Below are 21,707 nucleotides of genomic sequence, written 5' to 3' on the forward strand. Positions count from 1 at the left end.
GACAGACATGTGCACAAATTCACGTGTTGACACACATCTCTGCTTTTCTATCATGTTTTTTTAACTCGAAGAAAGTAATATTTTCCATTAAAATATGCCCCATTGCGCACAACAAAGTAAAACTGCTACAATGTTATTTCTGGCTCATATTCTGTGGGGCTTGTGGTTTAATAAGGGCACTCTCACACGCACACGCACACATACACTCACACAAAGTTGTTTTTTTTAATTGTATCACGAATGAATGACATCTGAAAGCATCTGGATGTTAATGCTTCAGAAGCATGTATCGCATATATGCTACTTGATGTTGCGGAATTCTGTGTACTATTTGTATATTAATATTCTTACTATTCTTCTTATTTCAATGTTGTATTTGTCCTTGCGGAATGACAATGAGTCTAATAATAAATAAGAAATCTGTGATTGATATTATAAGGTTTTCAGTTTTTATTTATTTATTTTACGAGCTGAGTAATGTGATGTAAGTATGCACAAAAAGAAAAAAAAAAGCAGAATGTGTTAATTCTGTCGCGCCCTCCCGACCGTCTCACTCAGCAGTTTTGGTCTGTCAAACAGAAAACCAACAACGTCTTCCTGGCTGCTGACTCCACCCCCGGACCCGCTTCCCCTCGTTAATATTCATCCTCTCGACCAATAATCGAAACAGGGCGGATGACGTCACGAGCTAGGGAACAGCGAACAGCCAGTGAAGCATCCAGCCAGCCAGCCAGCCTGCCGAGCAAGCCTGCTTTTAGGGTCAGGAACTGGTCTGACAAGAGAATGGCAAACCTGCCCTAAACTGTCACCAGGACCAGGACGGAAGACGATGGTTCCAGCACAGGTGATGGCTCATTGGCGAACCACGGACCGAGAGAATGTGAAGACATATTTCAGGTAATTCCCTCTCTGTGTATGGAATATGGGGATGTTGAAGAGGGGGAGGCAGGAGAGGCGAGAAAGAGGACGGGAGGAGGGGAGACAGTGTATGTATGCCGGGTTGCTTTGTCGCCCCTTTTTGCCTGTCTTGCGCTCTGCAATGGGCTAAGGAGGCAGCTGTTAGAACCGCAGTCTGTTCGAGTGGGCCTGGGTGACTGCATAATTCAAACGGGCTTGACGTGTTCCTCTTTTTTTTTTTTTTAACCATCCTATATCTGCGCCCCCACCTCCACTCCTCTGCATCTGATCAACTCTGCACGTCGTGCAGGCACCCCCCTCGCAAATTAGTGATGGGGAGGTGTTTCTAATCAATAGTGGCGTTTGTGTTTGCCCGCAGCAGCTGCAGTTGCCAACACAAGAACCCCCCAAAATATAAAGAAGCCTCGCTATTTTGGGTTTAGTCCTGAATTTGATGGATGGTTGGGAGCTATATGTGCGGATGCTTCATATGCTCACGGATGCTCTTTGTTACCTCTGTGCTGCATCCTTTTGAGGCCTCTCTAGAAAGGATGATGTAGTAGGAATTTTTCTTTTTGGGGGGTGGGGGGGTGTCACTAGCCATACACGCGAAGCTGGGACGTGCCTCTGTCTCCTGGCTTTGACATGGCGGCTCCACTGACAAGCAGATATACAACATCTGGTCACCTGACTTCTTTGGGGATTGAATTGGGGGCGGGGGCCGGTCCTGTGAGAGCCGAGCCGCTATTCCTCAGATTCCTCCACAGCCCATCGGTGGAGGACAATTGGTCGGATGGGATCCAGATGAATGTGCGTTTCCACTGCGTGCAAGTGAGCTAAGGGGAGAAATCCATCTCCGGGCGGCATCTGTCCCTGAGATTTGTGAGGCCTGCTGGGAAACCTGTTGTCTAGCTGTCAGGCGTAAGGGGGATTTTTAGGGAGTCAACGTAATGATGGAGGGGAGGGTGAGATGATAGCAAGGAGAATTGGGGGATGGGTTACAGAAGGTGTTCCTCTCTGCTAACACTGCTCTGCTGTATATTGATAGTCAGTCGATGCTTCTATTTATGCTATGATGACACATATGATTTCCTTGCTCTCATATTGCAGAGGAAATATTTAGTTGCCAGGTTGCCCAAGACCTACTGATCCACTGCCTAAGTCGACACACACCACAATATTCTCGACAGTTGTATTCTCTTCCCTCGTGCTCGGGCTCATAAAGTCCCCACATCTTCATCTGCAGATATCCAGCACAGGAACGTCCCTCTGACTGTCCCACAAACCCAGAATTCCCTGTATCCGGCCTTTCTCCGTTGTCTCTGAAGGTTACGTTGCAATTCGTGAAAATTTCATCGCCGAAAACAAGTAGGCAAAAGGTAACATGGCCGATTCCCACGACGCTCGTACGTTTGTGTGTCGGCGTTAGTGGAAAAGTTGGTAAAACTGCACCGTCCGCTGTGCTGTTTGTTGAGTAAACAAATGTGTGTGTGGGGGGGACGAGCACAAGTTATATTGCCGGTGTGTCATTTCAGTCATTATCAGGGCTATGATTAAAAAAAAAACAACAACAACTTCCTGTATGATGCAACTTGCAGATTAGGGTCAACTGACTTTTTGTTTTCACTTTTGGTTGTAACTGACATTTCACTTCTGAGTGATATGAATCTTTATGACAAAATAAATAAATACAAATGCAGGAGGTATGTATCCGGATCCAAATGGTAATTTTTTTTGACTTTGGCATAGGTTTTGCTCTCCACCGAGTGATACCATGAAAAAATAAAAATAAAAAAGCCGTATGATTTTATGCTGGCCTATTTTTCCCTCCCGTGTTTGCATTTCTTTGGCCTCCCTTATGTTTTCCATTATGGCAGATGTAACCCAACACACGCGGCCTCGCTTACCTCGCCTCGACTAACAAAAGCAGCGGAACATCGTCTTGGCCTGCGGCCCACTTAAAGTGGACTTCTCTGAAATCTGATACACGTACAAGGAGGCCTCCATCTGTTGGAGTCGGGGTGAAACTTGCTGCCGGATAGCGCATTGTTCCGTCAAGTCACCGTTAGGGTCTCCCGTGTCTTCTATCAATGTTATGCGGGGGCGTGTGTTTGTTTTACGGTCAAACTTGACTTCAGCAGTGTATTGCCGTAGGTGTGTCAGGGCTGCTCTATGTGTGTGTGTGTGGTGGATTAGCATGTAGGATTGGAAGCCATCTGGCCATTTTGTTCTCGTTGGGGAGGGGGAGTAAGTGCGAGAGATGGATGGAGGGAGACACTCACACACTGACACATTGACACAGCTTCGGTCGTAATCTCCCTAACTTGATGTCTGTTGCATCTTACAATACCCTTACTTGTCGGCGTGCATTCATGTCTTTGTTTGTCTGAGTTCCACGACAGTCCCGTCTACATTTGGGAGGCGTCCAACTCCGGCTGGAAATTTGACGTTGAGGACGTTGCAAAACGATTTTCTTGGTTCGGCTTTCCAGAAAGTTGCTGCACCCTTTTACTGTTAAGATGAGTCAGAGGATGAAGATGGACAGAGATGTGCTGAATATCAGGATGAAATGTTGCAGAGTTGGAAGAGGTTTAAGAGATAAGCAAGTTTCACTGGGTCAGGCGTTTGCAGAAGGGTTTGGCTCAACTCGAATGCCTGAAAATCCAAGTTCGATGTTAAGGAAATTGAGAGGAAGACTGCAGTGACTCTCTCTCTCTCGTCGATTCACGTTTGGGTTTCCTGAATGTTGTAAACTCACATTTCGGCCCGCTTATTTTTTGGACAGCGCCGGATTTGCCTTTACAGCGGGGGAGAGCTGCACGCGCCGCACGGTCCAGCTGCGGTATTTAACTGCTCTTAATTCCCGAAAAGCTGTTTTGGCGAGCGTGTGATTCAAGCTTCACAAATACAGGTGAAAGGGAAGATCGCAGTGTTGCTTCGCCTCCAAAGAGCTCCGTTTATTTTCTCAGCTGCAGCGAGGTGCAACTATTGTGTACGCTTTCTGTTCCACTCACTTGCTGGGCCAAAAGCGAATACGAGGCTCACGAGGAAGTGCGCTGGAGGGCAGCAGAATCATAACGTCAGCAAAAATATTGACATTGACTCATAAAATGAATAAAGTCACAAAAATACTTAGAACTGCATAAAGCCACCTCTTGTATTTATTGCCATTCGACTGCTGGTGTACGTTTTAAAGCGCCTGCTGAGTGTCAATTTTTTTTTTAAACATCTGTTCCTTGAATGTGAGTGGAAAGACACCAACACAAAACACTGACTGCTTGAGGGATATTGCTAACATGAGCCAAATGTAGGTTACAAATATATTTCCGATTCCAAAGTGGAAACTTGTTAGAATAAGTGTGCTATATTGATGCTCGTGGGTTTCCTGCACAACGTGCACGCCCACACGTATTCGCGCGCACATGCAAGTTTATCGGTCAGCATTTCATCACTGACTGCTCTTGTTTTCTCCCTGCGCTCTCGTTAGGTTTTTTGGGTCACATGCCAATGACGCAACCAACAACAACACACCTTGACTGCACACGCTTAACAAGCAGCGTGTCCTTTTGAAGCGCGTCCATTTTGAGAATCGATTGGCTGTTCATGAAACAGGCATGGCAGCATGCTTGTGCAAGAAAACGTGTATGTTTGTTATGTGTCGTCATTGCTGGCTAATGGAAACCGATGCCTGCGTGTGTGGACGGTTAAACATCTGGCCAGGTCCAGAACAGCTTCTCCTCTAATCCGTCATGGTTATGAATCAAAGGAAATTAAATTCAAATTCAACATGTGTAAGATAATATAACATTCATACAAAAACATCACCAAATAGGTGTGCTTGAAAATGGAAGTAGAGCCTCTTTTTCAGTTATTTTGCCAAAAAAGACAACCTGTCACGTTAATGCGGCTAAAAATGCTTTCGGGTTGTTGTCCACTTAACACCCGACAAAGTAAAACACTTTCATTCCATTGCTTGCAAGCAACAGAATTGTCTGCTGTAACCGTTCATTTGATTCTTTTCACACTTTTCATTTTCTATTTGTGTTGATGACACGTCGTCCACAAAAAAGGGAATGCACGCATGACTCCATTAAACATACAGTATATTGTTAAAATGTCATTTTTAACCTTTTTTTTCCAGGGTGGTGGGGCACACATGCTCGTGCAAGTGGGACTACGATATAACGGCACACAGCTAAATATTAAATGGCAGACAGTCTGGCCTCTCACACCTCCCCAGCAGGGGGGTTTGGGGAAGGATGAGACTTTGGTGGTGAATAAATTAGCCTGCGGGGTGGATTAACCAGTTTTCTCAGTTTGTTTAATAAGGGGAACGTTATCCCTCAGCCGTTGGAGCTGATCAACTGAATCCTTCAAAAGTCAGGGAATAACGGGACTAACAAGACCTACTTCCTCTATAGTTCTCAACAAAATAAGATGTAAAGCTTGGTTGATTTTGAGGCAATCCGTGAAAAGGCCACAATCAGGTAGAACAAGATCAGACAGCGAGTGGCTAATAATAGCGAGCCCCCACGCTAAGTGATTAAGACATGGTTGCGCTCTGTGCTGCATGCTAACTAGCAGCTAAAGGGTAGCCTGCCACAGGTTTGTCTTTGTAAAAAGGAATCTCCCTTCAAGACGTATGTGAAAAAGAGAACTCTTCAGAACGCAGCGGGTTGTCATGGGGTCAGGCTGAATGGGCATTTACAGTAGAAGTGCGCGCGGTCATAGAATCCATTAGCTTAGCCTTTGATATTGCGCAATCATGCTCCAGTTGGCATATTATGGACTGAATGTAGGCCTTTTTTGTCAACGCGAGATGTTAGCATTTTCCAACGTGTGGACAACACCCGCTAAATATAGACATTCAAGGAGACTTTCACCATTTTGTCATTAATAAAGGCACCGGCAAAGAGAATGCGTCCCAACCATGGGCACAAAGCAACGGCTAGCTTACACCAGAGCGCTTCTCTTCAAGCGGCCAGTAAACCCTCTTCAGCGAGGCCATTACCGGATTCAGGATTAGACCCTCTTCCTGTGTTCGCCGTTCAAATTCAGCATTAATGTTTGAAAGGCCCGCTCGTCGTGGTGAGATTAATATTTCATGGGAGGGAAATGTGAAAATATCCTCTGTAATATCTGCCTGAGTGTTGGAGTGTCAGGGTTGTTTTTTATAAATACATTCCTACGCCACATTTCGCAAAGGACACTGATGCAGTTATTGACATTGTTTGCATTCTTTTAACTGCCCTAAAGAAGAATATAGAAACGTGTGAAGGCGACATCCAGACTTTGAATCAAGGACACAATGCAGCTTCCCTGGCAGTGTGGGTTTGGGTCTTTTTCTCATACGAAAGGGACAAATCAGGCATGTCTGAGAATAAAACATTTTTACCCCTCAACCCAGTGCGCAGTAACCTAGCATTGGCTCAGCCCCCTTTGGACCCAGCACTGGGTTAGCTATGTCACAGTTTGGGTTACTATAAACACAGCAGTTTTAAGAGTGTGGCTTGTCGCAGTGGACATAAGAACCTCCAATAATGTGATACAAGTGTAGCCCCGCCCCTTTTCCACAAGTATTTAATCAGAGCTTGCAGTGCTGAGTCTTCAAAGAGAAAGTGTTTGAAGTGCTTTGTGTCTTGTAGGTAGGTTAATGTCGCATAGTTTAATACAGTATTGATTATTTGCTCTAGTTTTAGATTTGCTTCAACAAAGTCAAGTCTGGTTAATACAATTACTTGTTTGGACTGCAGTCTTTTTGTAGAATTGTTGTCTACCGTAATGCCAAAAGTGGAATTCTATTTTATGTTGTTAACTCTTTTTTTTCTATGTGTCACAAAGGAGGATAAGAGGCGTTGTGATTGAGTATGAGCTATATAGTGGGAGTCGTATGCATGTCAGCTGGGTTCATTATGTGGCGTTGTTCGTATTGATCCATTTTTCCTCTGTAATTGGTGACCAGATAGTGATCCCCCATCGATCGCATCTCAGTTGCACTTGTCATAAGCCATGATGCATGACCCGACTTCGCAATGATATCATCAGTGGTTTCAAAGATACTACAGACCTGCGTTGATGGTGAGTCACATCTTAAAATAATGTCATATTTTGACAATCTTTTTTTTTTTTGCCTGAAAGGGAAAAGTCGTGTCCAAAATGATCTTTTCAATATCTTCTATGCACACACATCCCACCCCCACACTAGTCACGGTACGGAACACGGTATTCAGTATCACGCAGTAAAACCAACCTGTTTTTAATCATCTCAGGGGCGGCCATTTTGCTGTCATATTGACCCAATATTGGCACCTGAAAATGGCATCCGAGTGCCTCAGAGCTCAGTTTACAAATGTCACATGATCAATTCCAGAAATTAGGTGTGCCTTGAGAGTCGTTACCTGAGTCCTTTGGCACTGTGATGTCATTTTCAGTCGACGGCACATTACGACACATTACGGTTAAGTCAATATTTAACTTGACTTCCGATTCAAACGTCGACTCGCGGCACCCATCAGCTCTGCTCGAATCGACGACATCTTTCGTTTAACAGATGATTCAATTCTAAAAAAATAAGAAAACATGACTTCGACCATGAGTTTCAGAATGTGACGAAATAATCGTCTGGTTTTCAACACCCCGTTGTTGTCAGACACACCAGGCCGCTGCAGACCCAACCAGAAACTATCTTTCTAAAAATACATTATGAGCTCAACATTTCATTTATAGTTTGCCCGTCTCACACTTGGTTGCAACAATGCTACTGTCATGCGAACTCCAAAGGCACTCTTTGTCAAAAAGGTTGTGTGTTTTTTCTACTAAAGAAGCCGCATGTAAGATGAAGGATTGTAAAGGTCGAACGTCCTTCCTTGATGTCCTTTGAAACGGACACATGCTCCAACTTCCTGACAGACGCTCATCTCATCAATTAATCAATCAGGAGCTGCTCTAATCCCCCGCGCTTCCCCAGAATCTTAATTTTCCATTTGGCCGAGGCCTTTTGGACAATCTGCTCTGTGCCGTGCAACAGTTTTGCAAAAGACTAGAACACAGGTTCCGCTCTCCAACTTCTCCTCAGTCCAACATCAACATAGCGACCTTCAGGACTTCTTGAAATTTCACACCGAGGTCGACTCTGTGAGTGAAGTTGTCTGCATTGGCAACGTTTCTTCTTCGCCCTGGCGGCTCTGATCAGATGACTGAGCTCCTTTCCTCCATCTTTAGGGCTTCTTGCCAGGTCCTATACCTGCTGAGTTTCCAGTGAAGATTTGACACCTTTTGGTGGTGAGAGGATGTCATTGCAATACCTTCGTCCTGTCCATCATTCCCTCAAAGCCGACTCTAAAAGTCCCTTTCCCTCAACTGTCTTTTCTTCTTGAGCACTGAAGCTGCAAAACCTCAGTCTGTAAGTTTTTTTTTGTCAAAGATGAGCCATGATTGGTTGTTACCCGAGTCCTGACGAACTGTGATGTCATTTTCAAGCGACAACAAGTGGCAAAACTATTTCAGTTTTTGGAATAGGAACAAAAACGGAGGTCGACCAGCGGCCCGGTTTGTGTTGGGCCTTCGACGTTTGACTGTATAACAAAGTATGAATGTTGTAAAGTGGGACAAATTGTCCATTTTTTTCTGTGAGAAGTGATATTTTGACATCAATGCCAACAGAAATGAGAACACTGCGTCCTTGTCGTAGTAATCGAGTCAATAAAGAATTTGGCCCAACCAGCCATGTTGCCCTCTGCAAAGAGATTGGACACTTATTGGAGGAATGTCGGCGCCATTTGACTGTCGTTACTGGACAGTCCCGGGGCGCTTGTGTCTTGCGCCTGTAATGGGCAGCATTTTTCACAGCCCCGCTTTGTTCAGCGGAGAGATCGGTGCTGTTGAACGGTCTGCAGCTGGATGGATGGAGGTCTTGAGGAGCCGACGATGAGAAGAAAGGAGCGTTGGCGCGGAGTGCCGATGCGGATTTGGAGCTGGGAGTCGCGGCTTGGAGTTTGAAGCGGATTACGTGGGAGAGGAGAAGTGAACTAATCTCTTTTCGTCAATGGATGCTACAGCTTTGTGTTTGCTTTCAAAACTTAAATTGTAGCAGACGTGTGCACATTTTCAGCATGACGTCTCTGATCCACTGGAGAAAGGACACTTTGATCCTCTCCTCTTTCATCTAGAACTGCTTCAGACAACAAAGTGTGTGCAGAAAATTGGTGAAGATTGAACGACTGTCTGTGTCCTATGTGTTGTCTAGTGTTATTTTTGTTATTTTGACTTCAAAATGGCGCCGCGAGAGTGGCTGCCTTTCCAGCAGCTCCTATAATTTTGTTGTTCTACTTCTTACTTTCATAACTTTGCTGCTGTGAATTGGGAATTTCTCCATTGTGAGACTAATAAAGGTTTTTCTTCTTCTTCTTCTTCTATAATCGAACGACACAATAATGTGAGTCGTTTGAGGTCACCGTGAAGGCACACATTTTGTAAGAGCTCAGGGTCGGCTTTTGTTTGTTAATGTAGCTCTCCATGAAGGGGGCCGGCCCGCTTTTCTGGGACGATCGTGCGGCACATCACGTGATGGGCCTGGCCTCGGGGGTTGAGGCAGTGAAAGGAGTCTTAACATGCTAGTGGGATGCGGAGGTGGCCAACGATGACATGAGCGTTGAACGTCTTAATATAGCGCCGGTTGTCACATGCGAGACATTTCAATTCACTCAAGCCAATGGCGCCTTCACCAGATTCCTGCTGTTGGAAGGCTAAATTAGGTCAAAACTCAGACCACTTTGCACCGAGGACCGTTAACGTGCCTGCGAATGCGCTGTGGTCTGTCTGATGTGACAGTCACATTAACCCAATTCAACTGCCTCAGAAAGCAGCTGACCAGAAAAGGAACCGTGTACATCAAGACCCCCGACTGGAACTTTTTCACCATTTTGTGATGATGTCACATTAGAAAACAGGAAGTGCTGTTGAACACTTATCACGCTCTCCCTAAATCTAAAATGTTCTCTTCTCCACGTCCGGCGTGCGAAATGTTTTACGTTGAAGGCTCGATGGTCACACTGCTCGAACCGTCACTCCTTTCTCTCTTTTCCAGGACATTGTGAGTACTACTAAAGATGTCTGATAGTGTCGATATTGAAGAGAAACCACCGGCCCCCCCCTTGAGAATGAACAGTAGTTCCAGAGACTCTTCATCAGTAAATCCCGCCTCCAAACCGCTTCCAATGGCCCCCGAAGAGAAAATCAAGAAAGTGCGCCTGCGCTCCATCTTCCCCGGAGGCGATAAGAGTGAGTAGCCGTCACCCCCCGTCTCACCCCCTCCCGTCACTTCTTTGATTCGGAGGACAATAATCCGTGTCGAAGCAATAGAAATGGAGTTTGTGTCGATAATTTTGCCTAGCAAACAAGAAGAAGGAGAAGGAGCGTCCCGAGATCTCGCTCCCCTCCGACTTTGAACACACCATCCACGTGGGCTTCGACGCGGTAACAGGAGAATTCACAGTGAGTGTCGATTTCACCCGACGGGGCAGCCAAGTGATCGCCCGTCATTCATTCATAAACATCGCACGGTGATAAGGACGCTGACCTGATCCAAATTAAATCAAAATCTGTCATTTTTTTGCACCCCTCACAGTTCAATGTTATTTTCGGTGCACTGAAATTGCAAAACAATGAACAAAGTCTCTCCCAGTTTTTGGGCTTGCGCGTGACTTTGAAAAGCATCATGATGCATTTAAAAAATAACCAATAAAAGAACTCGATTGTTTGCCAAACGGCGGCGTTGCGACACAGGCCGGGTTTTGGACTTCAAAGTCCGCTACGTCGGCTTCACTTGAACTGGAAAGCGTCGACATCGATTAGAAACCGTGTCGCATCATTTTGTTCCAGCCAGTCAGTCACAAATGAAATGATTTGCTTGCAAGCAAAGTTAGCGATGCTTATTAGCAATCATTTTCTACAGCATGTACAGTATTTTGTAACACGTTCCGCTTCTAAATAAAATGCATTATTATTATTATAATTTCTCTGACAGTATCAATCAAAATGGATTTTTTTCCCCTTTCTGGAGACACGATACAGCATCAAGCTCATGTTTTTTTTTAACCATTTCATCCATTTAGTCCACACAAGCACCTTCTGCGGTTTCCATGGGAACAACACTTGGCGAGATTACGATTTCTCCTAACGGAAACCAACAAGTGTCGGTCCAGCCGTTGACATCAGAGTGTTTTGAATGTAGTATTTTATGTAGTATTCATCAGTATTTTCATATTTCAAGTCTGACAACCCCCTCTCCCGCCAACGCGCCCGCATGCTTGCAGGGCATCCCGGAGCAATGGGCGCGCCTCCTGCAGACCTCCAACATCACCAAGCTGGAGCAGAAGAAGAACCCGCAGGCTGTGTTGGATGTACTTAAGTTCTATGACTCCAAAGAGACGGTTAACAACCAGAAGTACATGAGCTTCACCTCAGGAGGTACGCGGCTCCAAGAATGCTCATCCTTTGGAAAAAAAAAAAAAAAAAGACTTTGAAGCAGTCTTTGAATGCGCTCATTTCTTTCTATTTCAGACAAGTCTGCCCATGGTTACATAGCAGCAAACACTCTGGTGAGTAAATGGCGTGACTCGGGTTTATTTTTCGATTCATGCATGTTACTTTTTGCTTCCGGTGGTTTTCTTTGGCCTGTTTATTCGGAATGTTAGCATTTAACACGACCTTCCTTAGAGGTCGGTTTCCTCACTCTTATTTTATTTTTAAGTGATTTTGTGGACTTGTTGAAATTACGCAATGCACACACTCCCAAGTAATTACATTGAGCATTTTGGGGTCATTTCTCTTCTCAAAAGTCTCACAGGTAAGTTTGAACATTTTGTGCATTCGATTCATTGGCGGAGTTGCTATCAGTGCACACGCTTTTCCCTTTCTTGGGCAAAATGTGCACATTCCCACTCATGATGCCGTCCCACTAATTCCCTGAACTTTGCAGCCATTCCAGTCAGTTTTGCACTCAAAAAAACTGAGCCTGCGTGAGAAGGACCGCTGCTCTTGAGTTTATTTTTCCGATCGACTTAACTCGATTCTGTAATGCAAACAGTGGCCCGAGCTTCGGTGAAGGCTCGGCTGCATTGAGGAGGACTCCCGCTAGGCTGACCTTATTCCTCGCTTTGACCGGAGTAATCTATGCTTTTCATGCCTTTTTTTTCTTGCACACACGCTCAGCCGGGTGAAGAAGTGCAATCCGAGTTTGGCAGGGGGGGGGGGGGGGGGGGGGATTCGTCGCCTTGGGCCAAACACAGTGGGAATCATGCGCGGCCGCCGCTTGGGTTGTGCCAGTGAAGGGCCAAGCGAGGGTGGCGCTCGGCCAAAGGGGTTGCGCGTGAGAGCGTACTTGAGGGCGTCTCAGACGGTCTAGTCGCTTCGCCGCCCTGCAAACGGGACTCTGAACTCGGGCCTTAGATGGAACGTTCGTGTATCTCGAGCAGGTCAAAAATCCCATCATGCCCTCTAGGGCAATTTCAACATAGATGTGCGCTAGCGGTGTCGAATCTTGAATCCGTGTTTATTTCACAGCTTGTATTGGATCTCATGTTGTGCGGGGGGGGGCGGGGGGCACCCAATGTTGTGGTGTTATTGTTTTTTTTTTGGGCGTAGACAGAGCACCTAACGTGCATCGATGAGCCTCCTCGTGCATCATTTCACTTGTCAATTCCCATTTTTAGACCGGGTCTCGTCCGATCGCGATCGTATTGATGAGGAAAGTCGACCAAAATGACGAGCGCGCTGCAATTTGAAAGAATGGAAGCGCCTCCAGCTCACGATCAAAGTGCAGTCGTTTTGAGATTTGTTAACAGGAAACATAATTTGCCCGTAAGCGCACCAAATTGGCGTCAGTGTCAGCTTTGATATGCGGCTTAGGCCACTGAGGTTTATTCAATTAGGAACGAGTATTGAGTTTTGGAGCTACAAATGTGATGATGATGATGATGATGATGATGATGATGACGACATGTGACATCATGGTGGCTTGGCATCACACCGCGATCATTAGTCTCTTTTCTCTTTTTGAACGGCGTTGTCACCTGCAGACATTTATTGATTGTTGGCAATGATTTTCTCACCAAATAGTTGTTTTAATAAATCGGAACGAAAGACGTCTGTATTGCGTCCGCACTCCTGATATCGCATCCGGAGCCCAGTTTTACAGATATGACATCCATCCCTCAGTCGCGACCCCCCTCCCACCTGCCCCCACACCCCACCCCCCCTGAAATCCACTCACTCTTCAACGCTGTGTGGGTTTGTTTTGAGTAAATCCTCCCATTTTCAACCTTCACATTCAGAACCGACTGCTGTCATCTGGGCCTCCTGTCAGCCTTAGAACCTGCAGCGCATTATTTGACAAGGTAACTCCCTCCATATTACTATTGCACATCTCTGCATTGGCTTTTAAGGTCCAAATCCTTTGATCTCAATTATGCCCCTCCGGCGTGGATGAAACAGCTCGTGCGAGTTTCCCTGTTCAAGGCGAGTGACGTGTGCGCTTAAGGTTTTCTTGATGGTGTCGGTGGGGAGGGGTAAGAGCACCTCTTGTTGGTGGTGGCAAAGCGGGGGTGGGGGGGGGGCATGCTGCGGGAGGGTTGCGATGACTTTCAAAGCGCATGTCCCGCAACTCATCTTCTTTCCAACTTGATTAAGAAGTCGCCCTTGTAACTTCATCACCATTGACATCATAACACAGCGCATGGCCTTTATTTTTGATTTGTTTTGTTTTTCCTAATGACGAAACACACACACACACACACATTCCAACACTTCCAATCATCCAGACTTGAATTTGTGCACTGCACGGTTGAGCCATTCCTTCTCGGAGCAGGTCACAGGCCTAGCGGGCTTGAACGAAGGACCGGGTCTTTCCTTCTTGTTTAACCACCAGAACAAAGCTGCACTGCGTCATTTATGCATGACGAGACTGGAAAAGGATGTTTCCTTAAGGGGAAAAGGCTAACTGACTTTCGAAATGGGGGGGGGAGGGGGGAGAAAATACTCAGGGTTAGGCATAATAAATATGTCTGAAGCATAAATGGCGTCGACTTTTACACCTGGTGAAAGGAATCGTGCATTTCAAGGTTGTCTGCAGCTCATGTACGCAATTGCACTTTCGAGCAACATTGCCGCACGTTTGCTCCACTTAGCAGAGCCGACCGAATACGTCAGCGTGAGGGTCCTCTTCTAGAAAGTGCATTTCTTGGACCGAAAGCCCTTTCGCTCTGACAAAAAGTGCACCTCTTTCCTTTAGCTGTCACTCGACTACTAACACCTTCCTGTCCTTTAGCGCAATTTCTTCCCGACAATTGTGCTGCCTCATTTGCTGACACAACTCTCATTTCCTGTATTTTTTTTTTTTTTTTAGGTTTATAAGATGAACTCTAACAAACGTAGCACATCTCCCGGTTTGGGTTCCACCGGCTCGGAACTATTTGTGGTGTTATACGTGTTTTTTTCCTATCCAGCAGGGTGCCAAAACATCAACGTCAGAACCCCCCATCGCCCCACCTGTGTCGGAAGAGGAGGACGAGGAGGAGGAGGAGGAGGAGGAAGAGGAGGAAGAGGAGGAGGAGGACGATGACGATGAACTGCCCCCCGTCATCGCGCCTCGACCCGAGCACACTAAATCTGTGCGTCTAATTAAAAAAAAATTTTTTTAACAGTTTATTGCATTCAAAACATGCAAAGCCAAACCTTGCTGCATCTCTTGAAATCTTTTCACGTGCTCTCTCAGATCTACACGCGCTCCGTCATGGACCCGCCCAAACCCCCCACACCCATCAAAGAGGTTGTGACGCCACCCGAGTCGCAGGTCCAGCCCGACAACACATCCAGCACAATGTACCGCCACACTGACCGCCAGAGGAAGAAGTCCAAAATGACCGATGAGGAGATTCTAGAAAGACTCAGTATGTGTCTTGATACGCTTTTTCTTATTGTCTGCCTATATAACTTAGCTCACATCACTTTTTTTGTGCATCTCAGGTTTTGTTTTTCTCCTTTAAATATCAGCATTAAACAAATAACACCATACCAGCGTTTTTTCTCAGATGAAGAGAGTGCTTTTTTAATTTTTTTCATTTTCGCGAGCTGCCTTCATGAGAGGAGGCCACTGCTGGACGATATACGCTAATAATAGACAGAAAAGTCAAGACAGCACAATGTTGCGTGTATACATTTACGTACCCCCCTACACACACATGAGTACAACACACGACACGCACAATCATTATGCCCGTGTTTTGTCTTTGACTCAGGGAGTATCGTGAGTGTGGGGGATCCCAAAAAGAAGTACACACGCTTTGAGAAAATAGGCCAAGGGTAAGTAGTGTCGCATAAGTGGAAACTTGGAGTCTTTGAAAGTTCAACTGTAAGAGCTTAAACAAATAAACTATGATGGCAATAGTAGGAAACTTTTTGTGTACACTATATATATATATATATATATATATATATATATATATATTAGTATATCCAGTGGCGGGCCGTGCATTTCAACCTTAGGCCTCAGTGACGTCACACAACACAATACAGTATAGGCTCGACAAGCAGCACTTAATTTCTGGAGCATTTAAACCCATCAAGTATGCATTCACAATTAAGAGCAGGAAATTAAATTTACAGATATTGTCAAAAATAAAAAGATGATTTAAAATACTAAAAATGCCACCCAAATTACGCTGTGTGATCTTAAACAAGTCTGTCGCAGTTTCATAGAAGACACCAACAGCACAATAACAAAACAAACTATTCTTTGAAAATAAAATTAACAGATCATTTGCATTTTGAGAGTAGTCTATACAACAGCAAATGACTGAAAATGTTGAGCATCTGATATTGAACGAATTTTAGTCCAAGAAGCTGACTACATGTGCCGTTATAAGTTGCAGGTGAGCTGATTTATTCGATACATTTTTGTATCCTTGTCATTTTATTTCGTGACCATTAATACTAACGAAATAAACTAACAAGAAGAAATGTAAAATAAAATTCATTTACTCACCAATGTAGTGCCTGTTCACTGAGCTGCAGATCTACTCGAGTGTCCCCAAACGTTTTTAAACGCACCGTAGCTTGTAAGTGCCCAGCCGTGCTCTGATGTTTCCTTGCTGCCTTGGTAAAACAACTTAAATAGGTAAATCCGGTGGAAGGTCCGTCTTGAAAATTGCGTGGAAAGTAGTCCAGTAACCAGATCAACGTCTTCTCCTTCAGCCATTTTGGGTCAAAATGCAGCAACAGCTCCCTCTAGCAGGCGCTAATCCAATCACCGAACGCGCACGTCCAGTGTCGACGTAAACCATAGGTGTCAAACTCAGGTCCTGGAGGGCCGCTGCCCTGAAAGTTTCCAAGTCTCCCTGTTCCAACACACCTGATTCAAATGATCAGATAATCAGAAAGCTCTGTGTAAGTCTGACATTGAAGCCCTCCTAGCTGGCCCTGGTACGCACACTCGTGATCTGATTGGCTATTGCAAGCCGACTGTGCCCGTTTATTTACAGCCCCGAGCAAGTTTAGTTTACCTGGCAACACACGCTATCTGAAATATGATTGGTTAAAAACTCTACCATAATAAATAAGTTATTTATCGAGTGGCTTTCGATGTTATTTAAAATAGCATTGAAAGCCACTCGACTAAGTGGAAATAATATGATGTAAAGAATACAGAGAATAATTTTATTGACATATTTATGAAAATAAAATAACAAATTAAATGTATGTTATTCTCAGAAAAGTAAATTTATTACATTTAGTTTTCTGAGAATGTTTACGCCAGCAGAGAAGTCCTTGCTGGCCCTGATAGAGCGCCACTGATATATATGTATATATGTTTATTGTTCTACTTTCTTTGTCTCCAGAGCTTCTGGCACTGTGTATACAGCCATCGACATAGCAACTGGCCAAGAGGTAAAGTGATATTTGTGTCCCTAATCTTTTGAATGTCCTAAGGTAATTCTTTTGAACCAATAATGTGTTTTTTTTTGTTTTTTTTCCTCTCCTCCTATGACAGGTGGCCATCAAGCAGATGAACCTGCAGCAGCAACCCAAGAAGGAGTTGATCATCAATGAGATTTTGGTGATGAGGGAAAACAAAAACTCAAATATCGTCAACTATCTGGACAGGTCAGGATTCATTTTAGTGTTGTTTCGTTTTAGAATTAAAAGTAATGGTACCGTCTTGATGACTTCATCAAGCTGGTTATATTCTACTAATGTGGTTTTTTTTTTTTGGTGTCTTTTTTTCTCCTTCAGTTACTTGGTAGGAGACGAGCTCTGGGTAGTGATGGAGTATTTGGCCGGCGGCTCGTTGACGGACGTCGTGACGGAGACCTGCATGGACGAGGGCCAAATTGCAGCGGTTTGTAGAGAGGTAAGAGACACGCCTACTTCTTCTGAGGGCCGTGGGCGGATTAGATTGACGTGGTCGCGCTTAGAGGCTCAAATCGGATCGACAAAATGATCCGGAATGAAGAGAATGGCCTGTCGGGAAGGAATAAATACAATTTCAAGGAACAAATATTAGTTATTTAATGAATATTTCAAATATCATTGTTTTCTCTCCAGTGTCTCCAAGCGTTGGATTTCCTACACTCCAACCAGGTGATCCACAGAGACATCAAAAGTGACAACATCCTTTTGGGAATGGATGGATCTGTTAAACTCAGTAGGTTCTTGACTCCAGACTGACACTTGCCAAAGAAAGTCGATTTGACGCGTTCGCTGATGGGAATTTCCTTTTGCCCCTCGCTACAGCCGACTTCGGCTTCTGCGCCCAGATCACTCCAGAGCAGAACAAGCGCAGCACGATGGTGGGAACGCCCTACTGGATGGCGCCGGAGGTGGTGACTCGGAAGGCTTATGGCCCAAAAGTGGACATCTGGTCTCTGGGGATCATGGCCATTGAAATGGTGGAGGGAGAACCTCCATATCTGAATGAGAATCCTCTCAGGGTAAGAATTACGGTCATTCATCCTACTCGCAATTGGCTCCATGTCGACCCGTGTTCGTCTTTGCAGGCGTTGTACCTGATAGCTACCAACGGGACGCCCGAGCTCCAGAACCCAGAGAGACTGTCGTCCATCTTCAGAGACTTCCTCAACCGCTGCCTGGAGATGGATGTCGACCGCAGAGGTTCTGCCAAGGAGCTGCTTCAGGTAAAAGTGGACTGAAAAAAAACAAACGTTTCACAGATGGGAGGGAAGTTGACACTTTTTTTTTTTGGTCTTAGTGGAGACAGCCTTTTCTGTAAAAGTAAGTTGAGTGAACATTTCTGGGGGGGAAAAATCGATTTGACCTCACACAGGAATACATTTGACTTTCCAAGAGGTTTTTGTGAATGTAGAGGTCAAATAAAATGTGTTTCAATAATGAAAGCCTGTTCGCGTTCATGCTTGACACCCGATCGTCCGCTGCCCTCCTTTTTATATGACCTTCATGTCGTTTTTCCCTCTGTGCAGCATTCGTTCCTCAAGCTGGCAAAGCCTCTGTCCAGCCTGACGCCTCTGATTGTAGCTGCCAAGGAAGCCATAAAGAACAGCAGCCGCTAGAGGGCGCCCTCTGTCCTCACCCGAGCCCGCAGCCCTCCCTGTCCAGGGGTGCGTTCATGTCGGTATAGGGGGGCTTCTGATTTGCGGGCTGGGTGATGTGACAGCACAAAGTGCGGAATGGGGGGGATCGGGCGGAGCTCTGTGAATCCCCTTCTCAAACGCTTTCAACGCCATCCCACCCCACCCCCCCTCCTCGCCACCAGCACCCCCCCAGCCCACCCATACGTACAGTAACGGCGGCCTTTGCAGCCTCTTGGCACCGTGCTGCTAAAAAAGACCTTTTTGTTTACGTCTTCAGTACATGTAGAGCTGTGTGTCACTAGTGCGCGTGCACATGGGTTCTGTGGGGTGGGAATGACTGCTTTCAAACCAAAAAAAAAAAAAAGGGGGCGGGGGGACAAGACCCTCAAAGAAGAGCTTTTGGTAGAGTTTTTTTCTGCCTCTTGCGTCATCAATGTGGAGAACACATCACGCCCATGCCTGCAGTGTTCGATCAGAGTCGCTCTTGGACCCAAACTGTGCTCGTATGACTGCGGGGCAGCTGTTGGGTGCTGTGTGTGTGTGTGTGTGTGTGTGTGTGTGTCCGTCCGCGCGCACGCGTGTAAATGTGCAGTGACAAGGGCAAAGCCATGGTTTCTATTTCAGCTGACCAAAGTTGGATTTGAGCATTCTTCAATGGCCCTGCTTTATTTTACATTATCATTGCTCTTATTTAATCAATCAATCGATTGTCACCAGATCAATCAATTCTTTTCTTTTTTTTTAAACCATGATCCGGTACGCTTTTAGACTTCTCTTAACATTCATAGTTGTTACCGAGCAAATTTGCATGGATGTGCAGTGCCCGATTTGTAACCTCAGATCAACAACATTTCATTGATTATTCTAAAAACACATACTGCGCGGCATTTTTTTACCTATGTGGATTTAATGCGTTGTTGCAGAATATTTCATGTCCGTTTCCAGACTACAACTGAATCCTGCTTAAAATGTAAACAGAAATCCTTTTTTTATCAATGCAATTTCATGGTGTACATAATTGGTAAAAGTAGAACAAGCATATATTTGTGTGTGTGTGCGTGTACAGATATAAAGTCTTAGAATATGAGCAATTCCAAAACAAATAACCGATTTGTAATTTTTATCATTGCAGAATGTATGAGGGTCATTTGGACTAAACACCCCAAAAGTGGCCCTATTCTCCTTGTAGACATTTTGAATACATAATATTAATGCAATTAATACTGAAATTTATACCGCGGCTCCCCTCCTCTTGGGCTTAATGGTGCTGACATAATACTTTTCACATGCTCATTTTTAGATGTGGCATATAAAATAGTCCTTTAAAGTGTCTAAGGACATTAAGTTTAAAAAATACGGTCATTCCCTGCATTATCATTATGATGCATCACAACACAGTGACCACCCACGTCTACTTTCTTGAGACCAACAAAAAGCATCCCCAGGTACAGTAGCTCCGCCACTGTGTCTACTGCACATGGATGGATGTGTGAGTGTGTGCGCGAGCGTGTGTGTGCGCGTGCGCGCTCTTGTCTTCCTATCATGCTGCGACATCTTTTCACCCAATTAAAATCGCGTGTGCGCGAGCGTCCGAGGGCTACCTTCAGTCTGCACGAGGCCGATCCGCCGCTGTGACATTGAAGTTCGGGGGGGGGGAGCTGCTCAGTCACATTTTGTTACCTCCGTTGTACAGCAAAGGTCCTCAAGACGGAGCGATGTGACACAGTCCTGCATGTGAACCAACCAACTCTACACTCGCTTCTCATCATTCGCTTAGGTTAAGATTGTTCGGATAGGTGCGGTGGATACAAAAATTCTACACATCCCCTGTCTCCACGCCAGGTTTCTTGTGACGCAAAATGAAACAGATGAAATGAGATTGTAATATCCTTCCCGCTCGTGAACACAATTGACAAAAACATTCTTAAGAACGGGAGGGGAAATGGGTGGTTGCATAAGTTTGCACACCCTATTGTATACCATCATTTAAAGTGCCTCCGATTAAACCCGAATGAACCTCTGATATTTTAGCAGGGGTTTTCCGCACATTTTTGTGCGTGCGCTTTCTGGCAGACGATCTAAAGTTTTTGTGCTAACCTGTATGAATAATTACCTCCACCTTGACTTGGTCCCTCGGTCTAAGTCGTGGGAATTATGAATTGTTCAAAACACCGGTGAGTAGTAACACAAAACCTCCGGGCTTCTGCTCGAAAGTTGAGAAAATGTCAGGAAAAGCCTACTAGAACATCTGAGGTGTGTTTGGTGCTAATCAGAGGTACTATAAATGGTGGCAGTTATGCGCTGACTCCAATGTAACATTTCACATCACACAACCGCATTTATAAGACGCTTATTAGCGCTACTCATCCTGTTCTTGTTTATTTATTTTTAATACCACCTGTCATTTGAACAGGGGTGTGTAGACTTTTTGTGTCCACTGTATGTACAGTATGTATGTATGTATGTAAATATGAAAGGGGGGACCATCCCTTCTACCCCCATCAACTGCCCCCCCCCCTCTTTTTTTATTCCAAAATGATGTAACTTCAAAATAAGACATTTCAGGTTGCTTTTATGGTATGTATCAATCAAGTTAGTGCCAGTTAGTTTGTGTGTGGGCACGCGCTGGATATGGCTGGCCTCCCGTGAGGACGCTTGGTTGCAAAAGGCAACCCCCCCTCCCCCTTTCTGTGGTTGCTCCTGTACATTCCTATCTTCTGAATGTGTCAATATGTACACGTGGTGTGAAAATTCCTCTATTAATGTGTATCAAGAGAATGGAACAAAGACAAAAAAATGTTACTTTTTAAATTATGATCATGATTACTACTCTTATTCTTGTCAAGCTTTGTAAAACTGCTGATCCGTCTGGGCGTACGTCAGCAGGCTGCTCTCCCCGTCTTGGAGAAAGGACAGAAAAAAAATGTATGATGGGGAGTGAGGTTTTGGATAAACTATTTTTAATTGTGGTTGAAGCAATAGACTTTTTGAACTTTGAATTGTGCATGGCTGTGTCTTGAGTGTAAAAAGAAAAAAAAATCGCAGTTTGGGAACTGGACTGAAATAAAAAGAAACCGAGTTGCTGTAATGCGTCATGGCTTCGGCGAGTTGCATTCAAGGTGTGGAATTTGCATTCTGGAAGGTGATATAGTGTGTTTTTATATATTTTGCTTGCAGGTTTTACACTAAGGACACAATGTGATCCAA

General features: G+C 44.9%; 1 protein-coding gene across 9 annotated transcripts; it reads left to right on the forward strand.

Moving 5' to 3' along the window:
• The first annotated feature begins 678 nt into the window (after nucleotides 1-678).
• Nucleotides 679-21,586, forward strand: LOC127588131 (serine/threonine-protein kinase PAK 3). Of its 9 annotated transcripts, none has more exons than XM_052046713.1 (17): nucleotides 679-897; nucleotides 6,860-6,975; nucleotides 9,983-10,176; nucleotides 10,289-10,389; nucleotides 11,211-11,364; nucleotides 11,458-11,495; nucleotides 13,230-13,292; nucleotides 14,400-14,564; nucleotides 14,669-14,849; nucleotides 15,192-15,255; nucleotides 16,791-16,839; nucleotides 16,943-17,055; nucleotides 17,185-17,302; nucleotides 17,497-17,596; nucleotides 17,686-17,882; nucleotides 17,949-18,086; nucleotides 18,390-21,586. In XM_052046713.1, exons 3-17 carry the CDS (start codon nucleotides 10,005-10,007, stop codon nucleotides 18,477-18,479), a joined length of 1,743 nt encoding a protein of 580 aa, XP_051902673.1. In that variant the 5' UTR covers nucleotides 679-897; nucleotides 6,860-6,975; nucleotides 9,983-10,004; the 3' UTR covers nucleotides 18,480-21,586. The 9 variants fall into 9 exon arrangements, with proteins under 9 accessions (XP_051902673.1, XP_051902674.1, XP_051902677.1 ...); XM_052046712.1 differs by lacking the exon at nucleotides 679-897 and adding an exon at nucleotides 6,259-6,542; XM_052046714.1 differs by lacking the exon at nucleotides 6,860-6,975 and having other exon boundaries at nucleotides 680-897; nucleotides 14,403-14,564.
• The last annotated feature ends 121 nt before the right edge of the window (nucleotides 21,587-21,707 follow it).

The sequence above is a fragment of the Hippocampus zosterae genome, chromosome 16 (assembly GCF_025434085.1).
Source record: "Hippocampus zosterae strain Florida chromosome 16, ASM2543408v3, whole genome shotgun sequence".
Classification (NCBI taxonomy): Eukaryota; Metazoa; Chordata; class Actinopteri; order Syngnathiformes; family Syngnathidae; genus Hippocampus; species Hippocampus zosterae.

What these genes read in the sequence shown, in the direction of transcription:
- LOC127588131 (XM_052046713.1), top strand. Translation starts at nt 10,005, where the DNA reads ATGTCTGATAGTGTCGATATTGAAGAGAAACCACCGGCCCCCCCCTTG. An exon ending in ACATAGCAACTGGCCAAGAG is followed by an intron (nt 16,840 to 16,942) that starts GTAAAGTGATAT and finishes CTCCTATGACAG; the next exon opens with GTGGCCATCAAGCAGATGAA. An exon ending in CTGCCAAGGAGCTGCTTCAG is followed by an intron (nt 18,087 to 18,389) that starts GTAAAAGTGGAC and finishes CCCTCTGTGCAG; the next exon opens with CATTCGTTCCTCAAGCTGGC.